Source organism: Heteronotia binoei, chromosome 13, assembly GCF_032191835.1.
Source record: "Heteronotia binoei isolate CCM8104 ecotype False Entrance Well chromosome 13, APGP_CSIRO_Hbin_v1, whole genome shotgun sequence".
Lineage (NCBI taxonomy): Eukaryota > Metazoa > Chordata > Lepidosauria > Squamata > Gekkonidae > Heteronotia > Heteronotia binoei.
The window spans coordinates 1,062,456-1,086,771 of NC_083235.1; the positions used below are offsets into that span (position 1 = coordinate 1,062,456).

The window sequence follows — 24,316 nt, forward strand, 5'->3', positions numbered from 1 at the left end:
CACTGCCCTGAGTATGAATCACAAATTCTCGGGAAGAGAAGGATCCCAGGCCAGCTTCTTCCCTGACAGGCTCAGTTTCGATGTGTGGGGCTTTGGGCTGGGTTTGGTTTTGGCATGGATGTGCACCGAGTCATGTGACTCCACCTGTCCACCCAGCAGTGGCATCTCTCCCCAGTGGGGTCTTTGGTTGTGTTGGATAGAGTGGCTGCTGGTTCAGCATTCTTTCTGCCTTGGAGTAGACCAATACGGAGCTAAGCGCTGCTTTCTCAGATGAGTTCTGCAGATGACAAAGGGGAGATTCCACCGTGCGGGAAGGGAGTTCCATTCATTTCTTGGCACAGATCCCCCATTCTGTGGTGTTGCCAGGGCCAAGTCTGAATGGCCACATATAATTTAAGCCTCTGCCTTAATGGCCTTAAGAACATAAGGGAAGCCATCTTGGATCAGGCCAATAACCCATCCAGTCCAACACTCTAACCTTTTTCGCACACAACTTACCTCGCAGTCACAATCCTGTTCCCTCCACAGTGTCTGTCGGATTTCCCACCATCAGTGCCACAGTTACAGGAAGTGCCGTGGCTTTTGCGTAGCAAACGTAAACTGGGTTTTAGCGGTTTACGTTTGCTACGCAAAAGCTGCGGCACTTCCTGTAACTTCGGCACAGATGGTGGGAAATCCGACCAGACGCTGCGGAGGGAACAGGATTGTGACTGCAAGGTGAGCTGTTTGCAAAAACGGTCTCTGTGTCACACAGTGGCCAAAAAACCAGGCACCATCAGGAGGTCCATCAGTGGGGCCAGGACACTAGAAGCCCGGCCACTGTGACCCCCCTAAGCACCATGAATCCAGAGCATCACTGCCCCAGACGGAGTGTTCCATCTATACCTTGTGGCTAATAACCACTGATGGACCAGAGGAGGGTGACAAAGATGGTGAGGGGTCTGAAGACCAAGTCCTATAAGGAAAGGTTGAAGGAGCTGGGGATGTTTAGCCTGGAGAGGATGCAGCTGAGAGGTGATAGGATCACCATCTTCAAGGCCTTGAAGGGCTGTCCTATAGAGGATGGTGTGGAATTGTTTTCTGTGGCCCAAGAAGGTAGGACCAGAAATTAAATCAAAAGAGTTTCTGTCTCAACATTAGGAAGAACTTCCTGATCCTCAGTGGAACAGGCTTTCTTGGGAGTTGGTGGGCTCTCCTTCCTCGGAGGTTTATAAGCAGAGGCTAGATAGCCATCTGACAGCAATGAAGATCCTGTGAATTTAGGGGGAGGTGTTTGTGAGTTTCGTGCATTGTGCAGGGGGTTGGACTAGATGACCCTAGAGGTACCTTCCAACTCTATGATTCTGTGACCTCTGCTCCAGATGTTTCTCCAGTACCCTCTTGAAGCTGTCTGTGCTTGTAGATGCCACCACTTCTTGCAGCAATGAATTCCACGTGTTAATGAGTCTTTAGGTGAAGAAGGACTTTTTATCTGTTCTAAGCTTACTGCTCAGTAATTTCATTGAGTGCCCACAAGGTCTTGTGTTTTGTGAAAAGGGGAGAAAAGGCTTCTTTCTCCACCTTCTCTCTCCTATGCATAATCTTGTAAAGCTCTATCATGTCACCCCTCAGTCAACATTTCTCCAAACTTTTCTCCTTTTTTGCACATTTTCCAATGCTATAATATCCTTTTTAAGGTGCGGCGACCAGAACTGCACACAGTACTCCAAATGAGACCGCACCATCGATTTATACAGGGGCATTATGATACTGGCTGATTTGTCTTCAGTTCCCTTCCTAATAATCCCCAGCATAGCACTGGCCTTTTTTATAGAAGTTGCATTAGCTCCAGAAGTTTCAGTGATCCTTTATTATACAATTACTTTCCTCTAACCAGATATCTGCCTGGTAACTAAACCACTGCCCCTCACAAACCCTGATCCTTTTTCAACTGGAATCACAGACTTGGATCCAGACGAGACATTTCCGCAGGTGCCGGGAATTCCACCCGCCAAGCCAGTATAGTCAGCCCACTTCTCTGCTAAGCGTACAGCTGGCTGGACATTCCAGATGGGCAGTCGTGTGAGTTTATGCTCACAAAATCAAACAGAAGTCCACTTGAAGACTAAGAAAGTTTATTCCAGTGTCAGTTTTCATGAGTCAGAGCTTGCTTCATCAGATGCAAATGGAGAGGAAAATCCTTTCAGGAAAACTTTTAAGGCTAAAGTCACAGAAGAGGGAAGAGAAAGAAGAGAGGTTTTAGCAGAGAGTGACTTGATGAAAGCAGTGTTATAAATCACTGAGGTTTGGGCAGAGTGGAATAAATACAGTCAAATCAAGTGTGATAAACTGCTTCCAATCAAGGAAGGTGCAGTAGGAAGCAAAAGAAAATCAACTAAAGTCTTTAAAAGATTACATCATGCTTTTATATAATGATATGACAATGATATAAAAAGAACCAATTAAGATCTCTAAAGAATCAATCCTGAGTTATTAGGACCTATAGTGCTCAGCTGCTGTTTAAACTAGGGGAAGCGATAGTATTTAATCTCTTGATGAATTCTAATTCAGCAATTTCTTGTTGGATTCTCCCTTTGTAGCTTTTTTGTTTGTTTTTGTAGGAGACTGGTGACCTTTAGCTCTGAACCTGGAAGATTAAAGTGTTCTCCACTCATTTCTAAATCTCGCAGTTTTTGGTGTTGCATTTCTGTCCATTTATTCTGTTGTGTAGGGTCCGACTTGTTTGTCCAAAGTAGGCAGGAGAAGAGCATCATCAGCACAGGGTGACGCACGTCACTGTGGAGGTTAAGCAAGTGAAGGAGCCCAGGACAGTGTCGCTGATGTCATCGGGGCCTGGAAAGCATTGCTACAGTGTGGTGGGCAGAAACGTTGGCATCGCGGTGGCCGTAGCGCCTTAAATGAGCATTGTGTGTCTGTTATGTAGTCCGTTGGTGTTGGTGAGAATCTGTTTGAGGTTCAGGAGCCAGGAAATAGCAGCCATCTGGGGCCTGAGATGGAGAAAGAGAAATCCAAGAGAATGACAATGCGTTGGACTGGTTTTGACCTGGAAGCTGCAGGGGCCAACAGGGACTTCCAACAAGAACTTCCTTACCGGTTCCTCAGTGGAACAGGCTTCCTCCTCGGGAGGTGGTGGGCTCTCCCTCCTTGGAGGTTTTTCAGCAGAGGCTGGATGGCCACCTGACAGCAGTGAGGATCCTGTGAATTTAGGGGGAGGTGTTTGTGAGTTTAGAGCGGTTCCTCAGTGGAACAGGCTTCCTCCTCAGGAGGTGGTGGGCTCTCCTTCCTTGGAGGTTTTCCAGCAGAGGCTAGATGGCCACCTGGCAGCAATGAGGATCCTGTGAATTTAGGGGGAGGGGGTTGTGAGTTTCCTGCACTGTCCTGGAGGTTGGACTAGATGACCCTGGAGGTCCCTTCCAACTCTAGGATTCTATGATTCCTGACCATCAGAGTGGTTCCTCAGTGGAAGAGGCTTCCTCCTTGGGAGGTGGTGGGCTCTCCTTCCTTGGAGGTTTTCCAACAGAGGCTAGATGGCCATCTGACAGTAATGAAGATCCTGTGAATTTAGGGGGAGGTGTTTGTGAGTTTCCTGCATTGTGCAGGGGGTTGGACTAGATGACCCTGGAGGTCCCTTCCAACTCTAGGATTCCAGGCCAGGGGATCTGTTGTTTTTTGGAGGCCTGTCTGGAAGCAGGCTGATCTCTGGGCACCAGTATGTGGGGATTGTAACCCCCAGAATCCCTATCAGTTCTGGCGAGAGGCTTTCTCTCAAGAACTGGACCGAATGTGGTGGCAACACAGTGAGGTGGATTGTCTTATACACTCCGGGCTTTTGCTTGAACCACGTGGCTGTGCACGGCAGTCAGCGTGAGGTGAGAACTGCAAAGGGGTGCCCAGGAAATGGTCCTGTTGTGAGGACAGGCCCAGGATCACATTACTGGCAATACTCCTTCTAAGTTGTGGTGTCTTGTGAGCAAAAATTCTACTTTGTGAGCTGCCGGCATTAAAGTTGTGAGCTGCTGCACAAATCAATTTGCTCTGGGGTCATTTTTCCTGAGCCAAGACAAAACTGCGTGAGCCAGAGGCTAAAAAAAACTGTCAGCTAGCTCACACAAACTCGGCTTAGAGGGAACACTGGTTAGTGGCGTGAGTGAACTGCTTTTGGAGTCTCTCGAGAGCTTCCTTCCCATTACAAAAATGTCATGGATAAATGTGAAGTGCAGGAGAGGTCTCAGGACAGGGTTGCAGGTCCCCTGGTGGATAAGACAAAAGAAACACGGCGTACCAAATGTTGCTCCTCTCTGAAGAGTATTCAACAGGTGTAGTTGCCACAACACCTGTTGAATACTCTTCAAAGAGGATCAGTCGGGTCCATTTGCGTCTTTCAACAGAAGGAAGAGAAAACAGCAGACTTCATGTACCCGGCAACATTTTTTAGAGAAGCCATGTTGGATCAGGCCAACGGCCCATCCAGTCCAACCCTCTGTGTCACACAGTGGCAAAAAAATTTTTATATACACACATACACTGTGGCTAATAGCCACTGATGGACCTGTGCTCCATATTTTTATCTAAACCCCTCTTGAAGGTGGCTATACTTGTGGCCGTCACCACCTCCTGTGGCAGTGAATTCCACATGTTAATCACCCTTTGGGTGAAGAAGTACTTCCTTTTATCCGTTTTAACCTTTCTGCTCAGCAATTTCATCGAATGCCCACGAGTTCTTGTATTGTGAGAAAGGGAGAAAAGTACTTCTTTCTCTACTTTCTCCATCCCATGCATTATCTTGTAAACCTCTATCATGTCACCCCGCAGTCGACGTTTCTCCAAGCTAAAGAGTCCCAAGCATTTAAAGTTTGAGTTTCTACTAAAGACTGATCTTTTGCTTTAAAGGACATTTAAGAATTATTTTGTTAAATTGTCTGAGTAAAAGAGTGCCTGTGTACTTATACTGCAACATTTGGTACAGGGTGATTCTTTTGTCTTACTAAATTCCACAGCACTAGTTTCCTAATTTTCCAATCCCCAGGTGGGGGCAAAGGATTCCCCCGGTTTGGAGGGCCCCCCCTGCTTCAAGGTCATCAGAAAGTGGGGGGAGGGGAATGTCTGCTGAGCACTCCATTATGTCCTATAGAGACTGATTCCCTTAGGGTATAATAGAGAATTGATCCATGAGTATCTGGGGCTTGGGGAGCTGTTATTTGAGGTAGAGGCATCGAATCTCCAGCATAGCATCCATTGCCTCTCCTCAAAACACACTCCAAGTTTCAAAAGGATTGGGTCCGATTCTGTCAGCCCCAAGAGAAGGTGCCCCTATCTTTCAGTACCTCCAATGGAGGGAAGGCGTTTCAAAGGTGTGAGGTCTCTTTAAAGGTGATGGCCAGAACTCCCTTTGGAGTTCAATTATGCCTGTCACAACCTTCCTCCTGGCTCCACCCCCAATGTCTCTTGGCTCCACCCCCAGAGTCTCCTGGCTCCACCCCCAAAGTCCCCAGATATTTCTTGAATCTTTCTTGGACTCAGCAACCCTAGCTGAGGAAGGCATCGCTGTACGTCATAGAATCCTAGAGTTGAAAGGGACCTCTAGGGTCATCTAGTCCAACCCCCTGCACAATGCAGGAAACTCACAAACATCTCCCCCTAAATTCACAGGATCTTCATTGCTGTCAGGTGGCCATCTAGCCTCTGGTTAAAAACCTCCGAGGAAGGAGAGTCTGTTCCACTGAGGAATCGCTCTAACAGTCAGGAAGTTCTTCCTAATGTTGAGCCGGAAACTCTTTTGATTTAATTTCAATCCACTGGTTCTGGTCCTACCTTCTGGGGCCACAGAAAACAATTCCACACCATCCTTTAGATGACAGCCCTTCAAGTACTTGAAGATGGTGATCAGATCACCTCTCAGCTGCCTCCTCTCCTCTCAGCCGCTTCCTCTCCAGGCTAAACATGCCCAGCTCCTTCAACCTTTCCTCATAGGACTTGGTCTCCAGACCCCTCACCATCTTCGTCGCCCTCCTCTGGACCCCTTCCAGCTTGTCTAGATCCTTCTTAAAATGTGAGACATGGAAGTGTTGGCATGCTGCAGTGCCAGGCGGGTACCACAGCCAGCTTCCAGCTACAATCTAAAATATACAAAATGATCCATAGCCTGGTCATAGTGAAAGCTGTGAGGGAAAGGTAGAGTTGCCAGTACCTGGTTGGGAAATACCTGGAAATTTGGGGGGGGGGGGTGGAACCTGGGGAGGGTGGGGTTTGGGGAGGGGCAGGACTTCCATGGGGTATAATAATGCCACAGAGTCCCCCTTCCAAAGCAGCCATTTTCTCCAGGGGAACGGATCTCTGCTGCCTGGAGATCAGTTGTAATCAATGTTCCCTCTCAGCTGCAGAGTCTTGTGAGCAAAAAATTCTACTTTGTGAGCTATTGGCATGAAAGTGGTGAGCTCCTGCATTAATCATATTGCTGTGGGGCCATTTTTCCTGAGCTAAGACCAAAATGTGTGAGCTGGAATCTGTGAGCTAACTCACGCTAGCTCAGCTTAGAGGGAACACTGGTTGTAATCCCAGGAGATCTCCAGCCACCACCTGGAGGCTGGCAACCCTAGCTAGGCCACAGGCTTGCAGAGTGTCTCAGCTCGCCCAGTGAATCAGAACCAGCCCAGAAACAGGTTTGTTTTCTTGGTTTAAACTGCTTGCCAGTGTGCTGAATTGTACAGTCTAGCTGCTTTGGGCACCCACAGGCAGCGTAGAGCCTGAACCGACAGATGCCTTTCTGGAAGGCCCAGCCCAGCCCACCCTCCCGAGAACCTGAACAAGGACATCACCAGGCAGGGGGAGTGTAGCCACAGGGGGCTGAGTCCGTCCTCTTCCTCTAGTCTACACACACCCCAGCCTGGCCAGCCACAGGCACTGGAAAGAGCAGAGCAGAGCAGAGGAATCAACCTCTGGAAGCAGCACATCCCCCATTCTTCTCCCAAGTTTGGTAAATTCCTTCTCGAGGGGACTGGGCCTGTTTGGGTTGGCAAGGCTCCCTGGCACCGGCTGAAGGTATGAAGCTGCCTCGTCATAGCCAGAGAGAGAAAGAGCCCGGGAATGTGTTCTCGCTCTTTCTCCCTCTGAGCTACAGCCAGGGTGGCCACACTCCAGGAACGGAGAAGTGCAGCGCAGGAGAGGAGCAGAGCGAGAGAGCACACGGGAAACATGGGAGAGGCGGCCTTGGTGGAGGTGGAGGGCTCGTGTTCCAGGGGCTCAGGACCTGGCCTGCAGCTCTAGGGACGGAGGTTAGGGTCTGGCTAGAGGCCAGCAACTATTTGGGTTCCCAAGTTCTTTCCAAAGAGGGGTGCCAACCAATGTTCCCTCTCAGCTGCAGAGTCTTGTGAGCAAAAATTCTACTTTGTAAATTGTGAGCTGCTGTATCAATTAGTGTGTTCTGGGGTCGTCCTTCCTGAGCTAAGACAAAAATGTGTGAGCTGAAGGCTTAAAATCTGGGAGCTAGTTCATGCTAACTCAGCTTAGAGGGAACACTGGTACCAAACCATTCAGGCTGACGTCCCCGCACTGACCTCTCGGCCTCTGAGTCACTGAATCACCTCAGATTGCCTTCCCATCCCCCAGAGCACGGTCAGGGCAACCTTTCCACCGATCGAGAGATCCAAGTAGGCAGCTGTGCTGGTCTGAAGTAGTGGAACAAAACAAAAGTCAATTACGCCTTTAAGACCAACTCAGTTTTATTCGGAACGTAAGCTGTCGTGTGCTCTTAAGCACACTTCATCAGATGAGTCTGTGAGGAGGGTGACGAAGATGGTGAGGGGTCTGGAGACCAAGTCCTGTGAGGAAAGGTTGAAGGAGCTGGGCATGTTTAGCCTGGAGAGGAGGCGGCTGAGAGGTGATAGGATCACCATCTTCAAGTACTTGAAAGGCTGTCCTAGAGAGGATGGTGTGGAATTGTTTATCTATTGCCGCTTGTCTATTTCAATTTTTTAATAGAAAACCATAAAAATGCACATGCAAGGACAATGAAAGCAAGCCACTGAGTTGCCACAGACTCTCCTGTGTGGGAGCACAACGGGTAATCCATGCCTCTGCCTTCATAATAGCAATCAGAGAACTCCAGCCCCATGTGAGAGCAGCCACATGGCTTTTGTTCTCTTTCAGGTTAAAGGGGAAAGCCCCAGAAATTCATATGACACCATGTGGGAAAGGAAAGGTCCCCTGTGCAAGCACCAGTCGTTTCTGACTCTGGGGTGACGTTGCTTTCACAACGTTTTCACGGCAGACTTTTTGATAGGGTGGTTTGCCATTGCCTTCCCCAGTCCTCTACGCTTTCCCCCCAGCAAGCTGGGGACTCATTTGACCGACCTTGGAAGGAGGGAAGGCTGAGTCAACCTGGAGCCAGCTACCTGAAAACCCAGCTTCTGCCGGGGATCGAACTCAGTTCGTGAGCAGCTTTAACACTCTGTGCCACACCATGTGGACCTCCTCCTTAATCTGTGAGCAGTGCTATCCATGACTTGGGGGACTGGAGGGAATTCCCACAGGAAAGCGGATGCAGGGTCTGAGGTGATCGCTGGCAAAAGGTGCGGATCCTCCAGTGCTTTAGAGTTCCTTCCACAGTAAGGACAGGAGAAAAAGCCAAGAGTTCGGCGCTCAGAGATCTCTTGGAGTCCAGCCTCGTGCCAAATGCTGGGATGTCAAGTTGCATATCCACAGAGTTGCAGAACAGGAGCTACCAGTCAACCTACTTATGACAACATAATTTGGCTGCGACTGGCCAGGCAAACCGAGGCGCTTTCATCGAAGCATCCAGACTCTTCACACCTCCCCTCCCCCCGGGGTGAAATGAGGTCCAGCCGGGCCAAGGACAGAATTAAGCTTATTTGCAGAGCCAAGACTGACCAGCCTCTGGGAACCAAGATGGGGGTCCAAAACAGCTTCAGTTCAGAATGCCCCTAACCTCTGCCCCATGGCACAGAGTGCTAAGCTGCAGTACTGCAGTCCAAGCTCTGCTCATGACCTGAGTTCAATTCCAGTGGAAGCTGGGTTCAGGTAGCCATCTCGAGGTTGACTCAGCCTTCCATCCTTCCGAGGTCGGTAAAGTGTAGATGACTGGACAAGGCAATGGCAAACCACCCTGTAAAAGTCTGCCAAGAAAACATTCTGATGTGACGTCACCCCATGGGTTGGTAATGATCCGGTACTTGCACAGGGATCTTTGTTGCTCAGTCACACAGTTGAGTCCAACTCTTTGCAACTCCATGGACCAAGTCACGCCAGGCCCTCCTATAAATAGAATTAAACATAAACTGTTTTCTACCATCCTCCGAAGTCTGTTCAAATTCATGTTAATTACAACAGTAATGTTGTCCAGCCATCTCCTCTTTTGCCGCCCCCTTCTTCTTTGGCCTTCTGTCTTTCCCAGCATCAGGGCCTTCTCCAGGGAGTGCTCCCTTCTCACTGGGTGGCCACAGGATGCTTCAGCTTCAGCATCTGACCTTCCAGGGAACAGTCTGGGTGGATTTCCCTTAGGACTGACTGATTGGATCTCCTTGCAGTCCGAGGGACTCTCAAGAGTCTTCTCCAGCACCACAGCTCGAAAGCATCTGTTCTTCTGCGCTCGGCCTTCCTTATGGTCCAGCTCTCACAGCCATACATTACTACTGGAAATACCATCGCTTTGACTATACGGACTTTTGTAGGCAGGGTGATGTCTCTACTTTTTATTATAGGTTTGCCATAGCTGTCCTCCCAAGGAGCAGAAGTCTTTTAATTTCATGGCTACAGTCACCATCTGCAGTGATCTTGGATCCCAGCAATGTGAAGTCTGTCACGGCTTCCATGTCTTCACAGGGGTCTTACCTTTCTTTTTAAACCTCCACCTGCCCAAACCCAGATGGGCCAGGGTAGCTTGATCTTGTCAGATCTCAGAAGCTAACCAGTGTTGGCCCTGCTTAGTACTTGGACTGCAGACCACCGTGGAGGTCCAGGTTCCCTATGCAGAGACAGACAATGGCAAACCACCCCCGGACATCTCTTGCCTTGACCTAGATGGCCCAGGCTAATTGCACCTTGTCAGATCTTGAAAGCTAAGCAGGGTCAGCCTTGGTTGGTACTTAGATGGGAGACCACCAAGGAAATGCAGGTTTGCGACCCAGAGGCAGGGAAGGGCAAACCCTTCTGGTGGTCTCTTGCCTTGAAAACCCCACGGGCGTCCCCCCCATAAATCAACTGGGACTTGATGGTACTTTCCGCCAACAACCTCTGCCTGCCGGCTGCAGCCGTTGAAGGGAAGCTCGGCTGCCTCTGGGCTTCTTCAGGGCAACCATCCATGATCAATAGACAGGACAGTGCAAGGTGCTTGCAGCCTTCAGCTCTCCCACCTGGACTAACACTTTAAGGGCTGAAACTGAAAAGAGACCCTTGGGCAGAGGCAAGTAGTCAGGCACGTGTTCTACGGAGGTTGGGTGGATGCGGAAGGTTTGCTCTATAGGTTGGTGTCCAAACTGGAGAGAGAGCCAGTTTGGTGTAGTGGTTAAGTGTGTGGACTCTTATCTGGAAGAACTGGGTTTGATTCCCCACTCCTCCCCTTGCAGCTGCTGGAATGGCCTTGGGTTACCCATAGCTCTTGCAGGAGTTGTCCTTGAGAGGGCAGCTTCTGTCAGAGCTCTCTCAGCCCCACCCATCCCACAGGGTGTTTGTAAGAGAGCCAGTTTGGTGTAGTAGTTAAGTGTGCGGACTCTTATCTGGGAGAACCAGGTTTGATTCCCCACTCCTCCACTTGCAGCTGCTGGAATGGCCTTGCATCAGCCATAGCTATCGCAGTTGTCCTTGAAAGGGCAGCTTCTGGGAGAGCCGTCTCAGCCCCACCTACATCACAGGGTGTCTGTTGTGGGAGGAGAATATATAGGCGATTGTGAGCCACTCTGAGATTCAGTGTGGAGGGCGGGATATAAATCTGCAATTCTTCTTCTTCTTGATTTGGGAATGGGGCCTGGGGGGAGGAGGGGAGAGGCCACAGCAAAGAAAAATGCCGCAGAGCCCCCCCCCCCCCCGCAGCAGCCCCATTCTCCAGAGGAACCGATCACTGTAGCCTGGAGAGCGGTTGTACAGCACCAAGGAATGTTTTTAAATGTAAGTGTATTGTATTGGTTTTTAAACTGAAATGATAAAGGCCTGAACTGGCTGCTAGCTGCCCTGAGTCCGCGTGTGGAGAGGGTGGGATAGAAATTGAAAGTAATGAATAAATAAATTCCAGGAGATCTCCACCCCCCACCTGGAGGTTGGCAACCCCATGTAAAGTCCAAATGTGCCCATCCTCATTTGTCGTCTCTGGCAGGGCAGGCAGAAATGCCAGCCTGGATCTGTAACAGGGCAGCTGCCCCTAAAGAGCTCCAAGCTCTCTCTGCCGCTCAGACGGAGGCTCCCCAGGAGGATGCGGGAGGCCAGCTTCTGCAGGGGCTGAAAAGGCCCTTACAAGGAGTGCCTGGCCCCGGCTTGGAAGCTCATGTCCAAATAAAGAGGCATGCTGGTGCCAAGCCTACTTTTCCCAGTGCCACCACAAAGCCCTGGAAGCCCCAAGTGGGGCGACTTATGGCTCCCTGAGTCTGATGGCCAGCCCGGTGTCACGTTCTCAGGTTGCAGGCAGGCAGGAGTCCAAAGCCAGTCAAAGTCCAGGAAGTCAAGCAGGAGCCAGGTCACCAATGCAGAATCACAAACCGGAATCAGAAGTCAGTGTCCAAAAGCCAAAAGGTCAGGGTGCCAAGGAAATCAAGCAGGTCAGGATCAGGAAGGAGCGTGGATGCAAGCCAGAGAATAGACTTGTTGCTTCCACAAGGTTACCAGGTCCTGGGTGGGAGGTATATGAGAGTCTCAAATCAGCCTGCTCCCTGGGTGGCAGCGACTCTGCTAGAACTCAGGGCTGAGAGATCTGAAGCATCGGTGTGCCTCATGTCTTCGCTCTGAAAGTTCTTTCCGGAGCCTGCTTCGAACTCTTGAGATGGGAGGAGGAGAGCTTGGAGGAGATTGATCATCAGCTGACACTGGTGCCTGGAGAGTGATTGATGGGCCAGCTGCTATTTGTTCAGCTGAGGAACTGGCTGGCAACTCTTCCAGCTCTGTTAACCCTTCCAGCTCCTCCTCGTCAGGGCTCATGACACCCGGACCTACTCGTTAAAACACCGTTCCTTGCGCGCTTCCCTGCCCCAACACCACCAGGGGAACACCTGAGGCACTTTTCTATGCCACTTTTCTTCCCAAGACTCTTTCTCTCCTTTACTGTGCACTGGCTTCAGAAGCAAAACAAACATCTTTTCCTTCAAAAGTGTGCATGTTTACACAGGAGTAAGTATGCCCAGGATGGCAGCCTTGGATACAAGAGCTGCTTCAATTGCCCGGGATCATAAGGACTGCCCTCTCCTTTGGGGCCCAGGCTGTTGTCCCAGAAGACATTCCTAAAGTTTTGAATGATTTTAACGGTTGAAGGGAGGTAGCTATTACTCTATAGCATCGACAACCCCCCTGAATTTTATAACTGAAACAAGAACATCAGAGAAATTAGAAATGCGCATCTTGGTTTCTCAGTTTGGTGTAGTGGTTAAGTGTGCAGACTCTTATCTGGGAGAACCGGGTTTGATTCCCCACTCCTCCACTTGCAGCTGCTGGAATGGCCTTGGGTCAGCCAGAGCTCTCTTATCTGGGAGAACCGGGTTTGATTCCCCACTCCTCCACTTGCAGCTGCTGGAATGGCCTTGGGTCAGCCAGAGCTCTCTTATCTGGGAGAACCGGGTTTGATTCCCCACTCCTCCACTTGCAGCTGCTGGAATGGCCTTGGGTCAGCCAGAGTTCTCTTATCTGGGAGAACCGGGTTTGATTCCCCACTCCTCCACTTGCACCTGCTGGAATGGCCTTGGGTCGCCCATAGCTCTCTTATCTGGGAGAACCGGATTTGATTCCCTACTCCTCCACTTGCACCTGCTGGAATGGCCTTGGGTCAGCCATAGCTCTCTTATCTGGGAGAACCGGGTTTGATTCCCCACTCCTCCACTTGCAGCTGCTGGAATGGCCTTGGGTCAGCCATAGCTCTCTTATCTGGAAGAACCGGGTTGGATTCCCCACTCCTCCACTTGCAGCTGCTGGAATGGCCTTGGGTCAGCCAGAGCTCTCTTATCTGGGAGAACAGGGTTTGATTCCCCACTCCTCCACTTGCAGCTTCTGGAATGGCCTTGGGTCAGCCAGAGCTCTCTTATCTGGGAGAACCGGGTTTGATTCCCCACTCCTCCACTTGCACCTGCTGGAATGGCCTTGGGTCAGCCATAGGTCTCTTATCTGGGAGAACCGGGTTTGATTCCCCACTCCTCGCAGCTGCTGGAATGGCCTTGAGTCAGCCATAGCTCTGGCAGAAGTTGTCCTTGAAAGGGCAGCTGCTGTGAGAGCCTCTCAGCCCCACCCACCCACCTCATAGGGTGTCTGTTGTGGGGGAGGGAGATGAAGGAGATTCTGAGCCGCTCTGAGACTCTTGAGTGGAGGGCGGGATATACGGTAGATCCAATGTCGTCGTCTTTTTCTTCTTCTTGGTTTTAGGAATGTAAACTGTTTGAATGATTTTATTATGTATTTTGTTTTTTTAATGTTTATGTGGTTTAATTTGTTGTTGCTAGCCGGCCTGAGTTTCATTGAACTGCATTTCTATCCCACCATTCTGCCCAGGGCACACAGCGCTGGCACTTGCTAGATAGGCAGGAAGGTTCCAGCTATCCCTTCGAACGACTCAGCACAAACTTCTTTCTTGGCAGCGGTGCCCTCTCTTCGTAGGGATGCCAGCCTCCAGATGGGACCTGGGGATCCCCTGGAAATGCTACTCATCTTCAGACTAGAGAGCTCAGTCCCCTGGGCTGGAGGAAATGGGTGCTTTGGAGGGTGGACTCTACGGCACTGGGCCCCACTGAGGCCTCCGACCTCCCCAGACTCCACCCCCAAATCTCTAGGGGTTTCCCACCCTGGATCTGGCAACTCCTTCTTGCCCTGCTGCTGGTGGGACTTCATGCGGCTTCCTCGGTCAGGCTGCTGTGCTGACGGCTGCTGCTGTTCGTGGCAGTGCACTGCCTCTCGCTCTTATCAAACTGCTGGTCAGGTTGACCGGATCTTGGACTCTGCCAAAACCCCTGGTGCAAACAGGGTGGTCCCCCCAGGTTGGGAAAGTCCTGGAGATTTGAGGGTGGAGTCTGCGGAGGGCGGGACCTCAGTGGGGCACAAAAGTGCAGAATTGTTTCTTGTGGCCCCGGAAGGTAGGACCAGAACCAATGGGTTGTAATTATTTATTTATTTTATTTATTTGGTGACTTCTATCTCGCCCTTCCCACAAGTGGCTCAGGGCGGCTTACAACAACAATAAAACAGTAAAATCAGAGCAAGTTATTACCTCTAAAATCAGACAATTAAAACCTAAAAACCTTAAAATTAAACATTAAACTATACAGTATAAACACAAAAATCTGGTAGCTACATTATCTAATGAGGCATAGGCTAACCGGAAGAGGGTTGTCTTACAGGCCCTGCGAAACTGAGCAAGGTCCCGCAGGGCCCTCACCTCTTCCGGTAGCTGGTTCCACCACATAGGGGCCATTGTGGAAAAGGCCCTGTCTCTAGTTGCCTTGAGACGCACTTCCTTGGGCCCGGGGATGGTGAGCAGATTTTGAGTGCCAGACCTCAGTACTCTCTGGGGAACGTGTGGGGAGAGACGGTCCCTCAGGTAGGCGGGTCCCAGGCCATATAGGGCTTTAAAGGTAATATACCGGACTCGGTATGTTATTGGAAGCCAGTGCAGAGCCCGAAGGCCCGGCTGGATGTGCCCCCACCTTGGGAGGCCCAGTAACAGCCGGGCCGCGGCATTCTGCACTAGCTGCAATTTCCGGGTCCGGCACAGGGGCAGCCCCATGTAGAGGGCATTGCAGTAATCCAATTAAATCAAAAGAGTTTCCGGCTCAACATTAGGAAGAACTTCCTGACCGTTAGAGCAATTCCTCAGTGGAACAGGCTTCCTCCTCGGGAGGTGGTGGGCTCTCCTTCCTTGGAGGTTTTTCAGCAGAGGCTGGATGGCCACCTGACAGCGATGAAGATCCTATGAATTTATGGGGAGGTGTTTGTGAGTTTAGAGCGGCTCCTCAGTGGAACAGGCTTCCCCCTTGGGAGGTGGTGGGCTCTCCTTCCTTGGAGGTTTTTCAACAGAGGCTAGATGGCCATCTGACAGTGATGAAGATCCTGTGAATTTAGGGGGACGGATTTGTGAGTTTAGAGCGGTTCCTCAGTGGAACAGGCTTCCTCCTCGGGAGGTGGTGGGCTCTCCTCCCTTGGAGGTTTTTCAACAGAGGCTAGATGGCCATCTGACAGCAATGAAGATCCTGTGAATTTGCGGGGAGGGATTTGTAGGTTTCCTGCATTGTGCAGGGGGTTGGACTAGATAACCCTGGAGGTCCCTTCCAGCTCTATGATTCTATGTGCACTCTCCAATTCCCACATATTCTTTGTTCCCTTCTGCAGTTAGCTCAGAAGTACGATCCCCAGCGGGAGCATGAACTGCGGCAATGGATCGAGGATACGACAGGGAAGCGCATCGGAGAGAACTTCATGGAAAGCTTGAAAGACGGAGTCATCCTCTGCGAGTAAGGAAGGAGCTCAGTCCGGTCTGGAGTTCTGGCCCTGCTGATGGACCTCCTGATGGCCCCTGGGTTTTGGCCTCTGTGTGACACAGAGGGTTGGACTGGATAGGCCATTGGCTTGATCCAACATGGCTTCTCTTATGTTCTTCTTATGTTTGGGGCAGTGATGCTCTGTATTCTTGATGCTTGGAAGGGCAAGAGAGGAAGGGATTCTGGAGTTCTGGCCCCACTGGTGGACCTCCTGATAGCACCTGGGATTTGGCCACTGCGTGACACAGAGGGTTGGACTGGATGGGCTCTTATGTTTATGAATATGGTTGAATTGTATTTTTCCAATCACATAATTTATTTATCCAAAACATTTATTAGCTGCCTTTCCTTCTTACAGAACTCAAGGCAGCTCACAATATCACTCATAACAAAAGAAACAACAGTCACTGTCTCAAAGGGGAGCCATGTTGGTTTGCAGCGGGAAAAGCTAGATTTGTATCCATGGGCACCAAAGAGAGCAACAGAATTTCCAGGGCATGAGTTTTTGACAGTTGAAGTTCTGAAGGAAGCTCTTATGAAGGCATCGGACAAAGGGAGGTCTGACCATTAGATGCTTATACCCTGAGGATCTGTTCCTCTCTTGGCCTTGACTCTAAGAATAACGGAGTGCAACAGTGCTACAGGCCCTTTGACTATTTCTTAGAACACACCTAAAAAAAAGATTAACCAGTATAGAGCACATTGATATTTGAATCAGATGACTGAATTCTGAACTTAAATCAGCCTTAACTTTAGCATTCCATTTCCATTTGGCACCCCCCCCCAAAAAAAAAGAGTTAAAATTCTTGTTTCTATTAAAAAGGGTGCTTCTTTATGTTCAGCTCTTTTCTGTATCCCCTACAAACAGACCAGTCTTCCTGTTTTTGATATCTAACTTCTCTACCCTTTCACATTGTTAATGGCCAGTTCTTGCCTCCCTCCTTTCTCCTCTACACCCACTCACTGCATTTCATATGAATATTTCAAAAGAATATAACATTTCATAAGAACATAAGAGAAGCCATGTTGGATCAGGCTAGTGGCCCCTCCAGTCCAACACTCTGTGCCACAGAAGAACATAAGAGAAGCCCTGTTGGATCAGGCCAATGGCCCCTCCAGTCCAACACTCTGTGTCACATAAGAACATAAGAGAAGCCATGTTGAATCAGGCCAGTGGCCCCTCCAGTCCAACACTCTGTGTCACATAAGAACATAAGAGAAGCCCTGTTGGATCAGGCCAGTGGCCCCTCCAGTCCAACACTCTGTGTCACATAAGAACATAAGAGAAGCCCTGTTGGATCAGACCAATGGCCCCTCCAGTCCAACACTCTGTGTCACAGAAGTACATAAGAGAAGCCCTGTTGGATCAGGCCAATGGCCCCTCCAGTCCAACACTCTGTGTCACATAAGAACATAAGAGAAGCCCTGTTGGATCAGACCAATGGCCCCTCCAGTCCAACACTCCGTGTCACATAAGAACATAAGAGAAGCCATGTTGGATCAGGCCAGTGGCCCATCCAGTCCAACACTCTGTCACTTAAGAACATAAGAGAAGCCATGTTGGATCAGGCCAGTGGCCCATCTAGTCCAACACTCTGTACACACAGTGGCCAAAAAAACCCAGGTGCCATCAGGAGGTCCATCAGTAGGGCTATTTTGTCTTAACTAACATTTGTCTTTTTCCTGGTCTATTTTATGCACATCCAGCTTTTTCTCTATATCCTAGTTGTCAAGAGCACAACACCAGCTTTCAATAGCTGCCATGTGTTTTCACTTTGTTACACTCTGGAACTGCTCTGCACACAAAGATTGTTGCACACAGTGTCCCCCCCACCCCCCCAGGCAAGCAAAGGCGTGCGCATCACCACTTCTCTTAAACAGTTCACGTTTCTGATGCAAGCTGGGAATAAGCTGGGAAAGCTACAGCTCCTGTAGGAAGGCATGCCAAGTGAAACCACTTGCCTGTGCTGTGCAGAGCCCAAGATTATGGAAACAATCTTCCTCCCCTGTTTCTATTATTTCAGACTCATCAACAAACTCCAACCTGGATCTGTGCGGAAGGTGAATGAGTCCACTCAGAACTGGCATCAGGTAAAGACGCCTTCTCCCACTCAGCACCAGCAGGCGGCCTCTTTAAGCACTGTGGTCAGGATGGAAAGGGATGGATGGACTAGTTGCCAGCTTTGGGTTGGGAAATTCCTGCACATTTGGAGCACGGAGCCTGGAGAAATGGGAGTTTGGGGAAGAGGGGGACAGCAGCAGCCATTTCCTGCAGAGGAACTGACCTTTATTCTCTGGGGATCAACTATAATTCCAGGAGATCTCCAGGCACCACCTGGAGGGTTACTTAGCAAAACACGAAACTGCAGTGTACAGGCTGAGCAACCACAAAATAAACAACGCTGCATCTTACTTAAATTAGCGCGTTAAAATTGCTATTCACACGCTCAAGCATTCAACAATACAAAGTTACATTTCCAGAGCCATAATTCATGTCTAGAATGCAAAACAGAAGTCCATGTAGAAGTCTCTAGTCAGTTTCCACAACTCTGGTCAGCTTCCTTTGAGCTCCTGACTTTAGATAGGTGATGATGACAGGTCTCCTGTTTCAAGAGGCTCTCCTTCCTTCAAGTCATCATCATTATATTTGGAATCACTGCCCAAAATACGATTTCACAGAGGCATTGCAGGCAGTGTGAGAACCTCATGATGCGGGCACGTGTTTTCTACACAACAGTGTCTGCAGACAGCAGCATGAGGTTCCAGAGTGAGATGGAGGGAGGGATCATGGCTCAGTGGCAGAGCCTCTGCTTGGCATGCAGAAGGTCCCAGGCTCAATCTCCGGCATCTCCAGTTCAAAGGACCAGGCAGGAGGGGATGGGAAAGACCTTGAGCTGAGACCCTGACTAAGTGGCAGAGCCCCTGCTTGGCATGCAGAAGGTCCCAGGTTCAATCTCCGGCATCTCCTGCTAAAAGGACCAGGCAGGAAGGGATGGGAAAGTCCTTGGCCTGAGACCCTGACTAAGTGGCAGAGCCCCTGCTTGGCATGCAGAAGGTCCCAGGTTCAATCTCCGGCATCTCCTGCTAAAAGGACCAGGCAGGAAGGGATGGGAAAGACCTTGGCCTGAGACCCTGACTAAGTGGCAGAGCCCCTGCTTGGCATGCAGAAGGTCCCAGGTTCAATCTCCGGCATCTCCTGCTAAAAGGACCAGGCAGGAAGGGATGGGAAAGACCTTGGCCTGAGACCCTGACTAAGTGGCAGAGCCTCTGCTTGGCATGCAGAAGGTCCCAGGTTCAATCTCCGGCATCTCCTGCTAAAAGGACCAGGCAGGAGGGGATGGGAAAGACCTTGGCCTGAGACCCTGGCTCAGTGGCAGAGCCTCTGCCTGGCATGCAGAAGGTCCCAGTTTCAATCCCTGACATCTCCAGTTCGAAGGACCAGGCAGGAGGTGAAGGGAAAGAACTTGACCTGAGACCCTGGCTCAGTGGCAGAGCCTCTGCTTGGCATGCAGAAGGCCCCAGTTTCAATCCCTGACATCTCCAGTTCGAAGGACCAGGCAGGAGGTGAAGGGAAAGAACTTGACCTGAGACCCTGGCTCAGTGGCAGAGCCTCTGCTTGGCATGCAGAAGGTCCCAGGTTCAATCCCTGGCATTTCCAGTGAAAAGGACGAGGCAGGAGGTGATGGGAAATACCTTGACCAGAGACCCTGGCTCAGTGGCAGAGCTTCTGCTTGGCATGCAGAAGGTCCCAGGTTCAAGCCTGGCATCTCCTGCTAAAAGGACCAGGCAGGAGGGGATGGGAAAGACCTTGACCTGAGACCCTGGCTCAGTGGCAGAGCCTCTGCTTGGCATGCAGAAGGTCCCAGGTTCAATCCCCAGCATCTCCAGTTGAAAGGACCAGGCAGGAGGGGATGGGAAAGACCTTGACTTGAGACCCTGGCTCAGTGGCAGAGCCTCTGCTTGGCATGCAGAAGGTCCCAGGTTCAATCCCCAGAATCTCCAGGTAGAGGACCAGGCAGGAGGTGATAGGAAGAGCTTGACCTGAGACCCTGGCTCAGCGGCAGAGCTTCTGCTTGGCATGCAGAAGGTCCCATGTTCAACCTCCAGTTCAAAGGGCCAGGCAGGAGGTGATGTGAAAGACCTTTCTCTGCCTGAGACTCTGGAGAGCCGCTGCCAGTTATTATTTATTTATTTATTACTTTATATTTATATCCCGCCCTCTCCGCAAGCGGACTCAGGGCGGCTTACAATATCATAAAAACAATCAATTCCATAAAAACATATAAAACCATAATACATTTATAGGTTAAAAACTATTACGCTATCTCAGTCTAGTCTGGCGGTATTAGGTTCTGACTATGACCACCAGCTTCTGTAGGATGTCCGGTGGCAGCCCATTTTCAGTCAACCAGAAAAGCCTGCCTAAACAGTTCGGTCTTACAGGCCCTGCGGAACGCCGACAAATCCCGCAGGGCCCTTATAGCTTCTGGGAGGGTGTTCCAGAGTTCTGGTGCTGCCACCGAGAAGGCCCTAGATCTTGTTGCGGATAGCCTGGCTTCTTTTGGGCCAGGGGCGGACAGCAGATTTTTTGTCCCTGATCGCAGTGCTCTCTGGGGGATATATGGGGAAAGGCGGTCCCGTAGATAGGCAGGTCCCTGACCATAAAGGGCTTTAAGGTCTGAGTAGACCTGGATGGACCAGTAGTCTGGCTCGGTAGAAGGCAGCTTCACGTGTTGATGTGATGCTGTGCTGAGAGTGCTTTAAAAAAAAAGGTGTCCCTTTGTGAAAGCAGCTCACTGTCAAGGGAAGAAAGTCCTTCATTATGCAGAGGAAGCCGCAGGAAGGCAGGAGGAGGGACTGCTTAAAGAACCCTCCACTGAGAAATGCTCCCTCCCCATCCCCTCCTGGAGCAACAAATGGCCAGAGCCCCTGCTAAAAATAACCCTTTACTGGCCACACTCCTGCCAGGCGCGCGGCGGTTGGGCTGAGTCTCTGCCCAGGGCTCACGGGCTCTTCCTGCTTCACAGCTTGAGAACCTCGGCAACTTCATCAAGGCCATCACAAGATACGGGGTGAAGCCCCACGACATCTTTGAAGCCAACGACCTCTTTGAGAACACCAACCACACCCAAGTGCAGTCCACCCTGATCGCTCTCGCCAGCATGGTAAGAGACGCGGGAGCCTCCTCTGCTGCTCAAGCGGCACCAAGAACCCACTTGTATTGACTCCCTTTGTACCCTGCCTCTCTCCTCTTCCTCCATTTCTACCACAACCACCCGGTGAGGTAGGTGCGGCTGAGAGTGTGTGACTGGTCCAGGGTCACCCAGCCAGCTTCCAGGGGATTCGAACCTGGGTCTCCCAGATCTTAGTCTGACACTCTATCCCAAAATCTAGGGGTTAATTTCTGCTAGGGCTCAGTCCCAGATGCTGTTTTCATCATGATAAGGTCTGAGTTCTGTCCTTTGTGAAGTGCTGACGTCCTTCTGAACATATTTAGAGAACTTGTGCTGCACCCTCTTAAACGCTGGGACTAGTGAGCAGAGGTTCTGGGGCAGAAGACCCCTTTTGCATTAAAGGAGGTATTCTGAAAGGAAGAAAGGCCAGGTTCTCGGCCTCACAGCTAGGCTTGCCAAGTCCAGTTCAAGAAATATCTGAGGACTTTGGGGGTGGAGTCAGGAGACACTGGGGGTGGAGCCAGGAGCGAGTTTATGACAAGCATGATTGAACTCCCAGGGGAGTTCTGGCCATCACATTTAAAGGGACCGCACACCTTTTAAATGCCTTCCCTCCATTCAAAACAATGAAGGATAGGGGCAGCTTCTTTGAAGAAGATGATGATATTGGATTTATATCCCGCCCTCCACTCCGAAGTCTCAGAGCGGCTCACAATCTCCTTTCCCTTCCTCCCCCACAACAGACACCCCGTGAGGTGGGTGGAGCTGGAGAGGGCTCTCTCAGCAGCTGCCCTTTCAAGGACAACCTCTGCCAGAGCTATGGCTGACCCAAGGCCATTCCAGCAGGCGCAAGTGGAGGAGGAGTGGGGAATCAAGCCCGGTTCTCCCAGATAAGAGTCCGCACGCTTAACCACTACACCAAACCGGCTCATAGAATTGGATCCTCTGGTCCAATCCTTTTGAAACTTGGAGAGTGTTTTGGGGAGAGGCCCTGGATACTGTGCTGCAAATATGGTGCCTCTACCTTAAAAAACAGCCCTCCCCCCAGAGCCCCAGCTACCTGTGGATCAATTCTCCATTATACCCTATGGAAATCAGTCTCTGTAGGGAATAAAGGAGTGCCCAGCAGACATTTCTCCCCCCCCCCCCAGTTTCTGATGACCCTGAAGCGGGGGGAGGGCCTCCAAGCCAGGAGATCCCCTGTCCCCACCTGGGGATCGGTAACTGTACTCCCAGCACTTCCAGCTTGAGCACATAATCACAATGCAGGTTTGAGCAGGGAAATCCCTCCTTGTCTGCATGTGAAAGGCTCACCTTATGGCTCCATTTTATCCTCACAACAACCTCCTGAGGCAGGTTAGCTGAGAGTACATGACTTGCCCACAGTCACCTTGCAAGTGTCCACGACGGAGTGGGGGTCGCCCAGGTCCTCGTCTGGCACTGTGACCCCTCAGCCAGGCTGCCTCTCCAGGCGACACAGTGACCGATTCCCCACTCGCCTTCCTCCGCTCTCTCGCTCCTCTTCTGTTGGATTTCACATTATCTGCCATGGGGCTGCAACTAGCTTTGCCTTTTTCACACGGCAAACAGAAACTGGGTTTTAGAGGTTTGTGTTTGCTGCACAAAAAAGGCGAAGCTAGTTGCAGCCCCAGCGCAGATAATGTGAAATCAGACGGAAGCCCCACGGAGAAGAGGAGCGTGAGAGCGGCGGAAGGCGAGTGGGGAATCGGCCAGTGGCTCCTGCCCTTCCAGGGAGAGCTGCCATGCCTCCGGGACTGAGGGCCTCAGAAGCTCCCCTTTCCTTGAGAGCCACTTTGGTGTGGTAGCGAAGTGCGCGGACTCTTATCTGGGAGAACCGGGTTTGATTCCCCACTCCTCCACTTGCAGCTGCTGGAATGGCCTTGGGTCAGCCAGAGCTCTCTTATCTGGGAGAACCGGGTTTGATTCCCCACTCCTCCACTTGCAGCTGCTGGAATGGCCTTGGGTCAGCCAGAGCTCTTTTATCTGGGAGAACCGGGTTTGATTCCCCACTCCTCCACTTGCAGCTGCTGGAATGGCCTTGGGTCAGCCAGAGCTCTTTTATCTGGGAGAACCGGGTTTGATTCCCCACTCCTCCACTTGCAGCTGCTGGAATGGCCTTAGGTCAGCCAGAGCTCTTTTATCTGGGAGAACCGGGTTTGATTCCCCACTCCTCCACTTGCAGCTGCTGGAATGGCCTTGGGTCAGCCAGAGCTCTTTTATCTGGGAGAACCGGGTTTGATTCCCCACTCCTCCACTTGCAGCTGCTGGAATGGCCTTGCGTCAGCCAGAGCTCTCTTATCTGGGAGAACCGGGTTTGATTCCCCACTCCCCCACTTGCAGCTGCTGGAATGGCCTTGGGTCAGCCAGAGCTCTTTTATCTGGGAGAACCGGGTTTGATTCCCCACTCCTCCACTTGCAGCTGCTGGAATGGCCTTGGGTCAGCCAGAGCTCTTTTATCTGGGAGAACCGGGTTTGATTCCCCACTCCTCCACCTGCAGCTGCTGGAATGGCCTTGGGTCAGCCAGAGCTCTCTTATCTGGGAGAACCGGGTTTTATTCCCCACTCCTCCCCTTGCAGCTGCTGGAATGGCCTTGGGTCAGCCATAGCTCTGGTAAAGGTTGTCCTTGAAAGGGCAGCTGCTGTGAGAGCCCTCTCAGCCCCACCCACCTCACAGGGTGTCTGTTGTGGGGGAGAAGATATAGGAGATTGTGAGCTGCTCTGAGTCTTTGATCCAGAGAGAAGGGCGGGGTATAAATCTGCAGTCTTCTTCCCCCGCAGAGCAAAGGGCCAGGGTGGGGTGGAGGTGGTGGTGGGGGGGAGGACTTGAGCGCATCCCGAGTGACCCCTGCTTCCTCCCCGGGACAGGCCAAGACCAAAGGCAACAAGGTGAACATGGGGGTGAAATATGCAGAGAAGCAGCAGCGCAGATTCCAGCCGGAGAAGCTGAAAGAAGGACGGAACATCATTGGCCTGCAGGTTTGTGGCATCAGAGCCGCCTCCTCCCCCCAATCCAGGGCTGCGGGGGGCTCAAGACACGCTGCAGTGGGAGCTCACCCCCCTGAACACATGGGGGGAAGTGCAATGCAACAGAAGAGATTGGGGGGGGGGGAATGATGGCAGGGAGGGGAGGTTCCCCTCAGCCACCACGGTGGGTAGCCACTGACAGACTCACCCTCCATAAACCTGTCTAGAACAGGGCTGGCCCAACTTGCTTAACTTGAAAGCCAGAGAGAATAACTTCACACACATTGTGTGGCTCATGAAGCCCCTACTGCCCCGTTTGGCTGGCTTGGAGAAGGCATTTCTCTCTTAAAATGCCTTCTCCAAGCCAAACCAGCTTGGCAGCTTGGAGAATGCATTCAAAGTTAATGTTGCTTTCTTTCCGCCTCTCCTGCCCTCGCCATGTATTTGCCTTCCTTTCTTCCACATCTTCATCTATTTTTCTCCTTC

At 51.0% G+C, this 24,316-nt stretch overlaps 1 protein-coding gene across 1 annotated transcript in view; it reads left to right on the forward strand.

Moving 5' to 3' along the window:
• The window catches only part of CNN1 (calponin 1), a 37,194-nt gene that overhangs the window by 12,374 nt on the left and 504 nt on the right, over nt 1-24,316 (forward strand). The window contains exons 2-5 of the mRNA XM_060253230.1: nt 15,523-15,644; nt 17,696-17,762; nt 20,699-20,836; nt 23,732-23,849. Coding sequence (XP_060109213.1) covers nt 15,523-15,644; nt 17,696-17,762; nt 20,699-20,836; nt 23,732-23,849 — 445 coding nt within the window. The remainder of the gene's footprint in view (nt 1-15,522; nt 15,645-17,695; nt 17,763-20,698; nt 20,837-23,731; nt 23,850-24,316) is intronic.